At 43.4% G+C, this 17226-nt stretch overlaps 1 protein-coding gene and 1 long non-coding RNA gene across 3 annotated transcripts in view; one reads left to right on the top strand and one right to left on the bottom strand.

Moving 5' to 3' along the window:
- Positions 1-17226, top strand: part of LOC106729356 — a 173884-nt gene that overhangs the window by 127168 nt on the left and 29490 nt on the right. The gene's annotated exons all lie outside the window — the stretch shown is intronic.
- CDH20 (cadherin 20) overlaps positions 10140-17226 on the bottom strand; it is a 179161-nt gene continuing 172074 nt past the window's right edge. Inside the window, exons 11-12 of the mRNA XM_032470507.1 lie at positions 16207-16458; positions 10140-12100 (exon numbers count right to left, since the gene is read on the bottom strand). Coding sequence (XP_032326398.1) covers positions 11595-12100; positions 16207-16458 — 758 coding nt within the window. The 3' untranslated portion in view covers positions 10140-11594. The remainder of the gene's footprint in view (positions 12101-16206; positions 16459-17226) is intronic.

Genomic DNA, 17226 nt, shown 5'->3' with positions numbered 1-17226 from the left:
CCCCCAAGTCTGGCTCTGGTGATTGGCTGTTGCTTTGGTTGCCCTGATGTAATTATTGATGTGAATGGCATTAATGGACCGTGGAATAGTTGGCATCCATGTATGGATGAACTGATTTAGACCGGCTACCAAAGTGACCCAGTTTGTTGTTTGGTAATTGGTTATGAAGTGAGCCAGCACTTACAGACTTAGCAATTCAGTCGTCGTACATCGTAAGAGACACAGAAAGAAAAGGAGTGCTCTACAGTGTGTGTTCTGTACTTTCTTAAACAAATACTGTGGAGGCCCTGCTGTGGGCCAGGTGCTGTGCTAGGTTCTGAGAAGGCGTCAGAGGCGGGATTAGAAGGTGAACAAGAACCAAAGCAAAAATAAACAAATGGGACCCAATTAAACTTAAAAACTTTTGCACAGTGAAGGAAACCATCAACAAAATGGGCAGAGGACCTACTGAATGGGAGCAGATGGTGCAAACGATGTGTCTGGCAAGGGGTAATACCCGAAACACATACTCAGCTCATGCAACTTAGTATCGGAAAAACAAACAACCTGATTAAAAAAATGGGCAGAAGACCTGAACAGACAGTTTTCCAAAGAAGACAAACGTGGCCAACAGGCACATGAAGAGATGCTCAACGTCACTAATCATCGGGGAAATGCAAATCCAAGCCACAATGAGATATCAACTCCTGCCTGTTAGACTGGCTATTGTAAAAAGACAATGAATAATAAATGCTGGGGAGGATGTGGAGAAAAGGGACCCTTGTGCACTGTTAGTGGGAATGGAAATTGGTGCAGCCACTGTGGAAAACAGTAGGGAGGTTCCTCAAAAAGCTAAAAATAGAGCTAACATACGATCCAGCAATTCCACTCCTGGGCATACATCCGAAGAAAACAAAAACTAATTTGAAAAGATACACACACCCCAATGTTCATAGTAGCATTATTTAAAATAGCCAAGACATGGAAACAACATAAGGGTCCATCAACTGGTGAATGGGTAAAGAAGACGTGGAATAGTACTCAGCCAGGAAAAGAATGAAATGTTGCCATTTGAAACAACACAGATGCACCCGGAGGATATTATGCTTACTGAAGTAAGTCAGACAGAGAAAGACAACAACTGTGTTGTTTTCATTTATCTGCAGAAGCTAACAAGTAAAACAAATGAATATAACAAACAACAACAAAGAAAGAGAGGTTGAGCAGGACATTGCTTCTGATCTTGACTGGGGTTCATTTGGCTAAAGAAGGGTTTAGGCCCCATACCCTATTTTACCCAACTCAGGAAGGGGTCTGGAAAGCATTAAAGTTTAAAATGCAGGAATGTGCAGGAATGTTCAGGACCACTGTGTAAAAGCTCAGCATAAAAATGCCAGGCAGGCTGAGGCTTGGGAGAAAGTATAGTTAAAAGTCACTCTGTTTACTTCCTAATGTTGTCCTAACAGTGCCAGAATTGGGCCGCATAAAACATCAAGGAATTGAATCTTTCATAGCTGGAGGCCGGAAGTCCAAAATCCAGGTGTCAGCAGGGTTGGTTCCCTCTCAGGGGTCCAAGGACCGTACCTGCCCGTGCTTCTTCCTAGCTTCTAGGGGTGGCTGCCAGCCTTTGTCGTTCCTTGGCCTGTAGCTGCATGACTCCAGTCTCTGCATCGGTTGTCACGTGACCACATGCCCTCTGTGCCTGTCCAACTCTGGGCACAGTGCTATTTTACTCTTTTATCTCGAAAGTTTGTGCCATTAATTTTGAGGAGAATTGGAAGAAGGTACATTGATCAATGAAATCCACTCTCACGGAAAAAACAATTGGGCACATGTATTTTTTGTGAGATGCCACTTGTCATCGTTCTATGACATCATTCTTAGAGTACCGGTCATACCAGTTGGTTAGTTTCTCTTCCTAAGGGAAGTAAACAGTTTTTGCCATTGTTGCATTAGTCAGGATAGGCTAAATCATACTGCAGTAATAAGGAACTCCAAAATCTCAGTGGCTGAACATTAAGAAAGTTGCTGTGTCTGTTGTGTGACAGCTCTCATTTCTAGCTCAGGCTGCAGGCCAGCAGGAAGACCCTATTTAATACAGTCACTCAGAGACCTAGGCAGACAGAAGCTCCATCTCAGCCCAGACTTTCAAGATCACTGCAGCAGGGGACAGGGAACTGGCAGACCCCACACTGGCTGTTAAGACTCCTGTTCATGTTTCATTAGCTCAGCGCAGTTGCCAGACCGGATACAACCATAACCCGGTGGAGAAGTTCAGGCCCGCTGTGTACCTGGAGGAAGGGTAATTAGAGTATTTGTGAACAGCCGTAATGCCTACCGAATTCAGATGCCAATTTCTTCAGCTCCAGGGTCGTTACCCATTGACATCACCATTCTTTGCAGTTTGGGAGAGGGAGCATTCTCCCCTGCAGAATGGAACTTTGGCCAATCAACTGAACCCAAGGCTGAGCAAACTCTTAGACCCACGGCCATGTGTAATAATGGAAATAATAAGAGCAAAGGCTTAGAACGGGACAAAGGATATGTGGTCATCTCTTGAATAGTCTTATGATAAGTATTCAATCATTTATAATTATTTAATACAGAAGTTACAAAGATAATCTTTCTACCTAAGTTTGCAGTTTATCTAGTTTATCTGTTTAGGCCTTATAGAAAACTTAGCCAAGGATGGTCAAGTAATGCAATTAGTGTGAACCTCATTTAGATGGTCACGTTCCTCCTGCGTTGGCATTTTTGAATCTAGTCTATCTTTGGCTAGAGGGACCCTGTAGAGACTTCTGTCTATGCTGTGAATTCCTCTTTCTGCAACTTCAAGTGTCTTTTTGTTTTTCCTCTTTGAGATAAAATTGGAGAGCCCCATCATTTTCTTTTCCTTCACAGGAAAGTGTTTAGTCAGGAGGGGAAACAAACCAATTAGGATGGTGCTAAAGAGTGATCCCTAATCAAGTTACATTTTAATGGAGCCTCAGGATTTACCGATGAACTCTTAACAGTGAGGACAGCACTGGAACGAAAAGAGAAAAAATAAGCACTAGTCTTCCATTTCAAGAAGTCAAAAAACGTTGCCCTTTTTTTTCTTCTTCAAAATTAAAGGATTGCACTGGAGCAGTTTCCACTGGTGCTGTTATACATCTGCCACAAAAGAACAACTCTGAATAATGAACAGCCTACCTTCACAGCAGGAGACCAAGCTGCGGAGAGGCTCTGGATAGTGATGTACTTAATAATTAGAAATATGAGCAGGAATTGACCTTCCAAGTTGGATATATTATTATTCACTTTACCTGCTCACTGTCACAGTGGGTGCTGTCACAGAGACTGTGACTAAAAACCCTGATAAAGATGTCTCCGCCAAGTCCCATAAATAACCTATTTGCCAACTGTGCCTGAGGTGTACATGGCATATGCTTAGATCCCTGTGGGAATCTGGATGTGGCAAGTGGCTTGGAGTTTACAGAGAATTTGTACCCAGTTTGTAGGTAAGGGACACACTGTACCTAAGGCAGTGGGCCAGTGTCCTCCAGAAATAGCCACCTGCTCCTTAGAGAGGAGATTAATGTGGGCTACGTGCTATCCCTGAAAATGAGGGGCCATCCAATGCCATCTATTTTTTAATAGTCTTTACATATGTAGTGAAATATACACGCTTTCAGGAAAGAACATAAGACTGAATTTCAAAAGCATGACTCTCCCTGTTTGAGGCGACTCACGACGGCTGTCCTCACCTGGTTTCACTGCCCACTGGAAAGGCCAGCCTTCAGGCCTCAAGGTGTAGAAGGGATATTAACAATTAGCGGTGAAGGGGGTGTTCAGGGCTTATTACGTGTTATAGTTCCCAGAGGAGCCAACAGCATCACCACCCAATGTGAGTTTTCACACATGGTTCCGTGTCCTTTTCTGGTTTAAGGTCTGTGCTCTGCTCATGATTTCAATGTAATAATTCGTGTGAAAGCACCTGGCACAGTACCTGCAGACAGTAGGTGCTCAATAGTTGGCAGTTTCCCTCTCTGTACCCTTTGCTGCAGCTTAGCAGCAGTGACGTCAGCCTGGAGCGCGCAGATGAGGCCTGAGTTCCCTCTTGGGTGTGATCAGTAGTCATCCTCAGGTAATGCCTTGCATTTGAGAATCTCACCCTCCTCTGGCCATCATGTAGTCCAATAGTCCAAGTCTCAAGAAGGCATTGGCAAATGTAAAAATTTGAGGTTGATGAGGCCAGTCCTGGAGGTACTCACCGGTCCAGACAGTGCCCCGCAGTAGGCCAGTGAAGACCAGCAGTTAGGATGAGTGAATTTCACTGCATATGGGGCTGGCAGGGAAACACGCGATTGCATCAGCTTCCTGGGGCAGCGGGGGAATGTCAAGTACAAGAGGCAGAAGGAAACCACGCAGCCTGCTCTTTGAAGGTTAATTCTTTCGCTTTGCAGGGCAGCTCTCCACCTGCAGAGCCCAGCCGAGGGGGAATTCACTGGCGCGGTGCATATGCTCCATATTGCAGCCGAGTGCGGGGCACCTCTCTCAACCCTGGCCTTTTGCTGTGGTGCCTGAGGACCAAAGGGCACTCCCTTAGCGCCGCTGTCAGCAGCTCCCGCCTCCGTCCCTTCTCCGTAACCTCTGCACCGCCCACAGCCCACATCGGTGGGGTCATATGAATGGCAGTGTCTCTTCTCCGCCATCTGGTGATTCATTCTTCCCTCCCCGCTGCCTGGAACCGTGAGAGCTGCTCGCAGGTTGCCAAGTCAGCTGGAGAGGACGGCTGCTGCCTGCGACCCGCCAGACAGCGGGGCATCTTCAGAGCCCTCGCGACACGCTCCAATCACGTGCAACGGCTGAGTCGAAATAAAAAAATATCGCACCAAATGAACACACTAATTAGTTAATTAATTAATAAGCGACTTGGTGTGTGTATGGGTTATAGATCCAAAGAGACAGGGACGTGTGAAGGATTCATACTGTTATTTTTTGTGTTCAAATAGATTTGAAAAAGTACATCATAGGGACAGGGTATAGGTCAGTGGTAGCGTGCATGCCTAGCATGCATGAGGTCCAGGGTTCAATCCCCTAGCACCTCCATTAAAGTCAATAAATAAACCTAATTACCTCCCCCCCAAAACGAAACAAAAAAAGTGTTTCACGGAAGGCTTGTATTGGTTTCCTAGGGCAGCCAGAACAAATTTACCACAAACTGGGTGGTTTAAAACAACAAAAATGTATTGTCTCACAGTTCTGGAGGCTGGAAGTCTGAACTCAAGGTGTGGGCAGGGTTGGTTCCTTCTGGAGGGAGAATTTGTCTCATGTCTCTCTCCTGCCTTTCGGTGGTTGCCGACAATCCTTGATACTCCTTGGCTTATAGATGCAGCCCTCCGACCTCTGCCTCAGTCGCCACATGGCGTTCCCCTCTCGGTCTCTGTTTCTGTGTCCAATTTTCTCTCATAAAGATACCAATCATTGGATTAGGATTCACCCTAATCCAGTGTGACCTCATCTCCATTTGATTATATGTATAAACGAAGACCCTATTTCCAAATAAGGTCTAATCACAGGTAGTGGGAGTTAGGACTTGAACATATCTTTGTGGCAGATACAATTCAAGACTCAAAGGCAGTGCAGTTAAAAAAAAAGAGTAGCCAATTTTTCAATAAATGAGGCTAGAACGATTGGATATACATATGTCAAAAAAAAAAAAAAAGAGCTTCAATTCATACTTAACAATCTACAAAGGTAAACCCCAAATGAATCATAGACCTAATGTAAAACCTAAAACCACAAAAGTTCTAGAGAAAAATGTAAGAAAATATTTGTGATCTTGGGGAGGCGAAGATTTTTCTTTTTAAATGACACCAAAAAGACAATCTATAAGGGAACAAATTGATGAATTGGATTTTATCAAGACAGAAAACTCCTGCTCTTCAGAAGACATTGTTAAGGGAATGAACAAGCCACAGACTGGGAGAAAATCTTTGCAAAGTACATACGTGAGAAAACACTCATATCCAGGAAATAAAAAGACATTTTAAAACTCAACAGTAAGGGAACAAATAGCTCAATTAAAAGTGGGCAAAGATCTCTGGATACTCCACCAAAGAAGATATTTGTGGGGAGCAAATAACACATGAAAAGATGTTCAACATTACTAGTCATTAAAACCACAAACTAAAACCACAGTGAGATACCACAACATTCCTGTTATAATGACTAAAATGAAAACAACTGACCATACCAAGTGTTGGTGAAGATGGAGAGGAAATGGAACCATATGATATGCTGCTGGTGGGAATGTAAAATGGTAAGAAAGATTTTGGAAAATAGTTCGACAATTTAAAAAATGAGAAGAAAAACACGTACCTACCATAGGACTCTGGCCATTCCACTGCCAAGCATTTGCCAAAGAGAAAAGAAAATATATGTCCACACAAAGACTCACACACAGATGTTCTTAGCAACTTAACTTGTAACAGCCAAAAGCTGCAAACAATCAAAATGACCATTAACATATGAATTGCTATGGACAGAATTGTGCCCCCACCATCAAATTCATATGTGAAGCCCTAACCTCTAATGTGACTGTATTAAGAGTAAGGAAGTAATTAAGGTTAAATGAGGTTATATGGTTGGGACCCTAATCTGCTATGATAAGAAGACACACCAGAGAGCCTGCTTGCTCCCTCCACCATGTAAGGTTTCAATGAGAGGGTGGTCATCTGAAAACCAGGAAGAGAGTCCTCACTGGAATCTGACCATGTTGGCATCCTGAACTTGAACTTAGGGCTTCTAGAACTAAGAGAAAATAAATTTCTATTATCTAAGTCACCCAATTTATGATACTTTATTTTGGCAGCATGAACAGACTATGTGAATGAATACATGGATGAATAAACAAGTTGTGGTATATCTATGTAAAAGAATACTGCTTAGTAACAAAAAGCAACGACTAATGATACACACAGTGGTGTGAATAAATCTCAAAATAATAATGCTGAGTGAAAGAAGCCAGACCCCCTTCCCCCAATACAAAAAAAAAGAGTACACATCGTATGACTCCATTTATATAAAACTCTAGAAAATGCAAACTTATCCATAGTGATAGCTCATCAGTGGTTGCTTGCAGTTGGGGAGAGGTGATTGGCAGGGATGGGAGAAACATATTACAGTGGGGTGTGAGAAGAATTTTGAGGATAACATATATTTACTATCTTGATTGGGGTGATAGCTTCATGGGTGTGTACATATGTCAAAACTTATTAAATTGTATACTTACCTGTAGTTCATTGTATATTAATTATTCCTCAATTAAAATATATTGTGTATCTGTTATATATCAGATATTTTGCTATGTATTTTCATGAAATATTAATTTATTTCTGAAAGTATGGCATGGTGGGAATAAAACTGAATTTCAGAGAATAATATACCTCTGGAACAAGAATGTATTCTATAGAGAGGTGGGGGAGGGAAGAGAGAAAAGACATAGTGAATAGAATCCAAAGTGATTCCTGGGACAGAGAGGGAGGAGGCAGGGTAGAAAAAAAATGGAAAGGCAACATGGCTGATTGTGTTTTCCAGCAATGGGCACATTATTTTTTCTTACAATGTAGCTCTGATACTCTTTCCATTGAGAGGTGGAGTCTATGTCCCCTCTTTTTCGATATGAAGAGAACTGTGACTTCTTTGGAAGTAATGCTATATGACTTCTGAAATCACGAAAGGTGATTCAGCTTCTGCCTAGTTTTCTTGTGATGTTCACTCCTGGAACCTAGACCCCATGATGTGAGGAAGCCCAAGTAGCTATGAGGAGATCTTGTTGACAGCTCCATCTGGGGTCTTAGCTGATAGCCACATCAACCACCAGACATATTGGTGAGCAAGTGTTTGGATGAGTTCAGTCCTAGCCCTTGAATCACCCCAGCTAAGGTTCTGACATTGTGGAGCAGAGGAGAGGTGTCATTAATGCATCCTTCCTGAATTCCCAACCGACCCACAGGATCTGTGAGCACAATAAAATGATTGTTGTTTTATACCACCATGTTTAGTGTCTTTCCAAGCAGCAATGGTAGTGAAACAGTTGATGAGGAAGAGGAAGAAGTGGAAATACTAAAAGAAGAGCTAGAATTCAGCCCTTCTGAAAAATTAGAAAAGACTCATAGCTAGTTTTATTTGCCTTTTAAAGTGGATACTCTCAGCGAAGTGATCTAAGGTTTTCTAAGATGGGAAGTAGACCTTGTCATCATCATCATCACAAAGGTGGCCCCAGCAGCTAAAATAGTGGAGTGGAAGAAACACCCACATCATCAGTTATCCAGCAATCATTATAAAACCAAGAGTTTGGACAGACACATGGGTCAGGATTTGCCAGCTTCCTGTCCCAGGAAGAAAGACTTAAGAAAAATTGTGGTTTTGATTGATGTTATAGTTAATGACACATACTATAAATTAGTACTCATAATTTTTGCACCACATGAATCAGAAGAGACAGTTACGTCTCATTAGCAGATCGTTTTAAAAAGAAGATTTCTTGATCTAATTTTGTCTACTCCCTAAATCAGAACCTTGACCCTTAGGATCAAGCAGAAGCCTTCCAAATCCAGGTATTTGTACATAAAAATATCTTGAAGGTTATTTACCTCTGTTATGAAGATGACATCTTGTTCAGAATACAGTTCTAAAAAGAGTCATTTGATTTCCACAGATGCTCCTTTAATAGCCTTTAATAAAGGTAAATTAAAGGCTATCTGCTTTAACCTGTTAACAAAGAAATGGCTGAATAATTTTACAGCTCTCTTGCTTAACCTGCTCACACTCAGCATTCTGTCTGGTGGTGAAGATGTTTTATTTGCTGAGGAACCAGCATTTGTGGTAAACTGTGGCAGTGGAAAGGGAATCTTAAAACTCATTTGGAGGGAAGAGTCTCTTTTTGGTCAGAGCGTGAGCTGAAATGGAGCTCCTATTCTGTACTTCTCTCTCACTTCCTGTGTCACACCGTTAAACACCCTCCTAGGGACCAGAAGCTCCGGGAGATTCTGCTTAATCACTTCACACCCTGTATCATGGGGGACCACATTTGCGGGATATGGGGCATGGTAACCCCCTGTGGTTAGGATAACAGCTGTTCTGAGTTTTTAAAACATGCAACATAGAGTGAGAGAGTCAAACAATGATCCCCAGGGCTAGTTACAGAAAGGAATGTTACAGGGTTAATTTGCCCACATTCACATAACTGCTATATTGTAAAGCCTAGTTTGGACGAGAATTCATGCTTTTTCTTTGCTAAGTTTATTTGTACATCATACTTCACCCTCAAAGAGGATGTACTTGAGCTGCCTTTCATGGAGGAAAGGGTTAGTATGCTGAAGGCTGAAGATGAGAATTTGTGCGGCTGTTAGTATACCACATAATAAAGTATGAAGCACATCCTGCTGGCTCCCAGACCCTTGCTAGCCTTCTCACATGTTTCTGCCAAAGTGTCTTTTTGCTGGAAAAGAAATTCAACACCACCATTCTACTGATGGAGTGGACCCCAGGGCAAGCGGGCTGACAATCTAATCTTTGTATGTTTGAGAAAGAGTGACCATATACCAGAGGTTCTCAAAGTGTGGTCCCTGAACCAGCAGCATCAGCATCTCTTGGTAACTTGTCAGAAATGCAAATTGCCCCAGATCAAGTGAGTCAGAAACTCTGGAGGTAAGGCCCAACAAGCTATAGTTTAACAAGTGTTCCAGGTGATTCTGACACACATTAAAATTTACGAATCTCTTGAGCTATTTTTTTTTTTTTGACTGGGACATTGTGCTGCTATACACCAGAAACTGACACATTGTAACTGTACTTCAATAAAAAAAAGTTTTTTAAATTTATGAACCTATAGTCAAGACACTCAGAAAACTATTTTTGTTTACAATTGTGAGGATAATTGTGTAAAATATTCTTTAATAATAGGATGTCAAAGAAAGAGATCCTTTCCATCATGTACCCATTAAGCATTAAGCACTTACTAAACACTCACTGTATGCAAAGGGCTCTGTTAGCTACTGTGGGTAAAGGAAAAATGAATAACATATGGTCCTAGTCTCCTGTGACCTCATCCAGTATTGACGAGATGTACAAATCTGATGCATATGTGTACATATTTTTGGTACATACTTGATTTGCCAGCAGAACAGAGATGGAAGTAGCACAGGGGCCTGCTTTATTGGTGGCTATGTGCAATACCCTCTCACAAAATGAAAAAATATGGGCTGACTTCACCATTGTATAGTTGATTGTTATCAAGCCAGCCTTTGTTCTTTTCAGAGACGGGGGAGATGAAGAATGTTCATGAAAAGCTTAAGCGCTTCACAGTTTAAACCATACATTCATCTGGTCAGTGACTGAAATAGAACGCACAGCCTCATACATCTTTAGTGTTGTCTTTGCTTTATGAATCAGCCACAGCCCCAAGAACCTGAGGCTAGGTCAGGATCACAGAGCCATCTGTTGGTTACCTGCTCAGCAATTAAACACATGTGCAATAGACCTTCCCTTCTATTTAACTTTTATTAAAAGAAGTGCTAAGGTACTGAGATGCAGTACATCATATTTATTACCAAAATTATTAACAAATATACAAAACTTATACATGTAATTTTCTTACATCCATTTATTCTCTATAATACTGACTTTTGTTCAAGTAGGTTATCTACAGTATGTAAACATCCCTTGGATTGACCTCACACAGATTAGGAAAGCCCTCTAACCCATGCTTTTATCAGATACTTCTTTTTATTTGGCTTCCATTTGTTGCATCTAATCTTCACATTTGGCACATGGAAGAGATATCTACAGTGCAAAGAGGCAGATTTTCTGGTTTCCTTCTGAACAGTTTAGCAGGGGCACAGTTAAAGGGCCTGGAGAACAAGAGCACTCTAACTCCATGGAAGTGGATTTGTTGTGATGCCAACGACTCTCGGTTCAGCCATTAAACTTGAGCTTAAAATCAATGCCTCTTCCTTCTCCCACCCACCCCCACCCATCCCCCATGCAAGACCAATTTGGCCTTAACCTTGTCTTAAAAGAGTTAAAAGAAATTCCATCCATCCCAGATCGAGTAGGTTAATTTCACCGAAGAAGACTATTTCAGTGTTCTTTTGTGTGGGTTGGTTTGTGCGGTGTGATGAGCCAGCAAAACTCTTAAACGGAAAATAAAATAAGATTAAAAAAAAAAAAAACATAGAAGAATAGACTTTTCTGTTTCCCATTGCCACCTATGTATTGAAAAGCACAGCCTCTTTGAGGCAGCAGTGTCAAAGGCCTTGGTGAATGGCAAAGAAAAGCCAAAGTTGCCATACTGAGCCTTGGACTCCACGCCTTTGAATAGAGTGTCACACAAATTAAAAAGAAGAAAAGGTCATTGGAGATTCTGCCCCCCTCTTCCTGTGTTTCCTTTTGACTATTTAACTTAATCTAACCCGGTAAAGCTGATCCAGAGAGAGCTCCGTCCGCCCGCTCAGCCCATCCTCTCTCTCCAGGACGGTATTGCTCTTGTGTCGGCCGCGCCTGGTCCGCGAAGCCTCCGCCCGCCCGGCACGGCTGGGTTTGGCCCCGCGCCGGCCTCCCGGCTTCCGTCACCACAGGGGCGCTGGCCCCTCCGACGCCCCGTAGAGCTCCGCCAGCTTCCGGAAGCGGGGCCCCCAGTCCGTCAGGAAGTCGAAGCTCTGCTCCGAGTCCGACGTGGCCGACTGCAGGGAGCTCAGCGAGCCGGCCACCGAGCCGTCGCCCTCGAACATGTAGGTCTGCAGGGAGTCGAAGGGCGGGGCCCACAGGTCCATGTCGGCCTCGTAGAGCTTGGCCAACACGTAGCTGTGGACCGTGCTGTTGACGGCGCACGTCTGAGGCACGTAGCGGGAGAGGCTCTCGATCTCGGGCAGCATGTCCTGCCGCGTCTTGGGGGCGCCTCCCGCCTGCGCCTCCCGGGGGTTCCACATGGCCGCGATGTCGAAGGCCTCGGTGTCCTCCTCGCCGCCGCCCTCGTCGTCGTAGCGGACGATGTTCTCATGGATGTTCTCCTCGTCGTCGATGATGTACGGCTGCTTCCGGTGCCTCCGCATGGACAGGATGAGCAGAACCAGCACTGCCAGAGACACAGAGGACAAGGTAGGCAAGGAGGAGACCCGGCTGCGTGGGCCGCGACTAGAGCTCTTCTTGGTTAGCACAGGTAGGGGAAAAGGGTAAGCTCAGAGGCAGCGTTTGGGTGTTTTGCACCACAGGGTCTACCCTGTTCTCACTCGTTCTGCCGTGTCGGCTGGAGGTTTGTAGCAGGTGACCCCCACGTGACTTGATGCCAGGTGGTTCAGTTAGAAGTGGCAATAAAGTCTCTTTGCATCTCCTTACCACTTTGAAATGTGTGTGGGTGTGTACACCCAACCACCCAATGTAAAAATCTCACCAACAAAGCACAAAGCCTTGTGGCCCGCCATGGCGTGTATGCTAAAGATCAGGTATGTCTTCTGGCTGGATAAGGAGAAGCAGACATTTCTTTATTGTGATGTGAAAATCTTACTCTCCAGGCGAAATCCTGCTTTTTCAAGTTAGCATGTGTATAGGAGCCTATTCTAAATAAACAACTAACCCTTGAACCACATGGGTTTGAACTACTGGGGTCCACTTAGGTGCAGATTTTTTTTCAGTAAATACATCTTACAGCACTACATGAGCTAAGACTGGTTGTATGAATACAAAATGGTGGATACTGAGGGCGACTATAGGTTATCCGCGGATTTCCTAGTGCAGGGCAGGTCCGCACCCCTGACCCCACCCCACTGTTGTTCAGAGGTCATCTGTAGTCATATGTTCATGTATATGCATATAGACACATATGTTAAACATGAGCCAAAGTCTTAGTCTTATATTTCTTCCAAAAACTAAGAGCAAAATGACTACCATTGCCCAATTAACTCAGATTCCTCGGAAAAGCTTTCCATGAGAGAGATGGTTGTGACTTTCTGCATCCAGGGATGTCATGGAAGGGAGGGAATGAGCAGTGACGTTTTATATAATTCATCATGTTATCAAAGAAGCACCACACTGTTAGAGGTACCCTTGCAGGCTTGGATAAAATTTTATCCCAACAAATGTAATTTTTTTTTTCTACTAGGGTTTAAAGGAGAGAGAGAGATAATTCCACTGAACTGTTTTTATCTCTGTGAGTGAAAATGTTTTCCAGGAAGTGTGTTGAGGTTTTAGCTGTAGTACTGCTATTGATTTTTTTTTTTTTCTGGCATGCTTTGTTACTGCTGGTGAACAGGGACAGCTTGAGAACACTGCAAAATAAGACCCCCGTTTATCCAAGGAGGGAAAAATGGCATACAGTCGTATGCCTAGTAAGACTATGGATGAGCTTAAACAAAATCACCATAATGGCTTTTAAAATTTGTATGTGGAATGTGTTTTTGTAAATTGCAGTTACTGTCTTGAATAGCTCAAGTGACAAAATACACACGGAAAAAACAATTATGTACTCTTGTATATTATCTCTTTGTGCAAAAATATAACTCATAGACTACAGGACTGTAGGGTTTCAGAGAAATGAACTGTTTGGGCCATAAGGAAGTGGAGGCTTGAACTGGGCATCAGAGGCTGGGGTGTGATTTGTATGACGGCACATTGGAAAAGCGGGATTCTAAGTGAACTTGCTGTGTTTGGGGGATTCAGTAACCAGTTACTAAACTCAGATATTTTTTAGCCACTATCCGAAGCAGTGAAGGAACAATGTTGACTATGACATGATTTCTGCTTTTATAGTTTTGCAATCTAAGGAGATGATAGACGTTACTAATTAATATGAATCAGGTGGTAGTAAGAACTATCGTAGAGTTACAGTTGTTTAGAAGCGAATACAGAAGCAGAGCCAGTTAATTCCTCTTAGGGGACTGGGAAGACCTTCACACAGCTGACGCTGAAGTGATAGGTGTGGTATTTTAGAAAATGCTGGGAAACAAAATTAGGAAAGTCTTGAGTTTCTACTGAAAGAAATTCTGATGATAGAGAATTACACAGTTTATAGAACTCTTGAAAAGTAAAGATTGCTTGCTACATATCTTATTTTTTAGGTAATCTGATCTAAATAACAATAATTTTATAACCTCCTGAAAATCAAATTTTGGGAAAAAACCTATTCAGCTGAAAGGCTTCCCTGACAGGAGAGAAGCACTTCTGGGAATGTTTATTATGCACAATATAGGCACTGTGCATCGGGCCTATGAGATTTTCCAGGAACTAGATACATATTTGACACATGAAAAAAATCCATAGTCAAAGTTAACATGTTTATTTAATGGTCCACAAAATGTAGTGCTTCTTTGGATAAATCAACTGTAATTCAGTCTTGCTCAGTTTTATGAATTATATTTGCTGTGGGATGTACACTCTCAGAAATGAAAGTGCCTAAAGCTGTGACTGATTTCATGACAGCTTTGCTCAGTTTCGCTCCTGAAAACTGTCTGTTTATCCTGTACAGTTCAAAAGACAAGACATAATGGGTTGGGGGTTGCACAAAATAAATTGCTCCTTGCACACCACTTCTGACTTGAGAGCCTCTTCGTGCTAGTCTGTTTAAATCAGTCTTTCTGTAATGATGGCTCCTTTTACTGTTTGTGGGCTAGGGTGAACTTACAATGTAGACGTTTCCCAAAGAAGAAGTAAGGACAGCCAGACTGGAAATTTCTCCTAGGAGCAAGTTTCTTCAAAGGCCTCTTGCAGGTTATCCTGTTACGCACTTGAGGATTCCCAATGCCACCTTATGGACGCTCGGGGAATTGCAAGAGGGTTTTATTTGTCAATACAGAAAGGGACCTGAAACTCTTAACAGTTCTCTCTGATCCAGAGATCCAAGGACTTAGAAAGGTTACTTCTTTATGCAGTTTCTCCCCGTAGCACTGAACTAAAACGACAGAATTAAACCACGTGTATTTTTAAATGTTTTGGGGGAAGTGTATTCCACAGACCTACTAGAAATTCAATCCAGCACTGACATTTTGCAGTCAGACCGTCTTTCTTTGGTCTGACTCAGTCTTTTGGTGTGGAAGTAAACCTGAGATAAGGGCTTAAGTTCTAATTTAAATCCCCAGTGCTTTACTCTTTTCCCTTATAGAGTGCTAGGATTTCTTTCATATTGAGTAATGTTACGAAGTCTGCTTTTCTCTAAGCAAAATATTTATACTATGATTTAGTTCAATCAAAAGGGTTGGGAGACATGTATAGATATTTCTTTGGTTTCAGGAGTTGGTTTAGATGTTTTATTGTTTGTTTTTCAGTGTGGATTTTGAAAACAATAGCATGAATGGCCTTATGTACTAGGGAGCTGGGTGGCTGCTTTGCAGATGACTTTAGATGAGGAAGAAAGGATCCTCTACCCCAACAGTGCTCTCCCACTGGCCTGTCATCATACCTTTTTATTTCACCAGCAGAGGCACACTGGCGCTGCTTAGAGGCCATGGTACCTGGAGGGGGCACTAATGCCCCCAAACAGCTTATCCTCCCAGGTGCACGTGGTTCGCTCTGTCAGTTCTTTCAGATCTCTGCTCAAAGGTCTAATCAGTGAGGTCTTCCCTGACCACCTATTTAAAATGTCACCCACCTGTGTCTCCTGTTCTCTGAGGACTCCCTGTCCTTTCCCCCTTCTCTTACCATTTACCACCTCCAGAATCTGGGGATGAATATTTGGAAGAAGGGCTGTGCTGCTCAGATACAGGGGTGCACAGTGCAGGGCCTGCCTGCATTTCAGTCCTGGCTCTGCCTCTGAGATTTGGCCTTGGGCCTGCCACTACCTCTCTGTGACTTGGCTGCTACTTATCTGAAAAGAGGGGGTTAGAAAAGCTCATCATCTATCCTGCCCCAAATTATCATCTTGGTTCTAGAACGTCAAAATGAACTTGTTTTGTTTTGAAGTAAGCTGTGTGAAGACTGGGACATTTCTGTTTTATTAATCTAGAATGGCATTCTGGCCCATAGTAGATGCTTGATAAATAAGTATGCTTTGATCTGGTCAAAGAGGCCATGAGTTCCTTCAAGGAAGGGACTCTCTTCAATTTCGTTACTTCTCTCCAGCATTACTCTGCCACCTTTTCAGTAAGCACAGTGTGGAAAACCAGCTGTGGACAGCTGTGCGAGGGTGATAGGGAACGGTATCTAGTCAGCACTTGCAGGTCCCTACAGGCTAGAGAGGAGCCACTTACTCACCTAAGAGGACAAAGATGCAGGCCAGGATGGCAATGAGGGCACCGCGGCTCAAGCTGACTGGGAGCATGTAGGCCTCGGGGCTGCAGGACAGGACGTGGCCGCTGTCGTCACAGCTGCACACCTGGATGGTCAGCGTGCCCGTGCTGCTCAGCACTGGCTGCCCACTGTCCGTGATCAGGATGGGCAGGTAAAAGACACTCTGCTCCTGCTGCCGGAAGCCAGACCTCCTAGTTAGAATCCGGGCAGTGTTATCTGCAGAAGACAGGTTCCGGGATTGACAAACAGAAGAAGAAAGAGGAGGGGGAGAGGAAACTGGAAGAACCGACAAGTGAATAAATTGGGGGAATTGGGGAAAGCCGGGGGCAGGAACCTGGTGTGCAGAGGAGAGGGAAGGGGTAGCATCCCGGGAGGCCTTTGACTACAGCCATGGCAGGCTTGTCGGGATCAGCAACTGGAGTCAGAAACCAAGATTTTTCCTTGCTTCTAGGCAAAACCCTGAGGTCTAGGAGAGAAACCCTTTTTGAGAGTCTGTCTTACCCTTTGTGACATAAAGTGCCCAGGGCGAACTGTCAGACTTCAGATCTAACTGAAATGTCCCTGGGAGAGCTTGACAAAAGTGAGCAATCACTGGCGACTTGTGGTGCCCGTTAGTTCTTGCTCAGCAGCTCTCCAGGGCCCGGGTGCTGCTTCGTGCCTCCAGGAAAGGAATGCTGAGGACCCCACGTGGCTGTGGCAGATTGCTTATCTTTGCCACTTTGGTTGGAATTCTCATCTTTTGCTATTTTCTTCCATGCCTTTGAAATGTGTTCACCAGCTCCTGTGCTTTCTGATGAACCTGCTCATTTAGCAGAAGCTTATTTGAAATCCCCTAATCATGTGACACACCCTGTAATTTCCTGCTACTTGGTGGTCTGAGTTTAAGCAATTAATGTGAATTTAGTGAAAATTCAGTACTACTTTTTTTCCCCTTCGTTTTAAAGGGGATTAGCAAAATTGTTTGATGTGTTTCCACAAAGCTGA

This window comes from Camelus ferus, chromosome 30 (genome assembly GCF_009834535.1).
Source record: "Camelus ferus isolate YT-003-E chromosome 30, BCGSAC_Cfer_1.0, whole genome shotgun sequence".
In the NCBI taxonomy this organism is placed as follows: domain Eukaryota; kingdom Metazoa; phylum Chordata; class Mammalia; order Artiodactyla; family Camelidae; genus Camelus; species Camelus ferus.
This window is presented reverse-complemented; position numbering and strand designations above follow the sequence as displayed.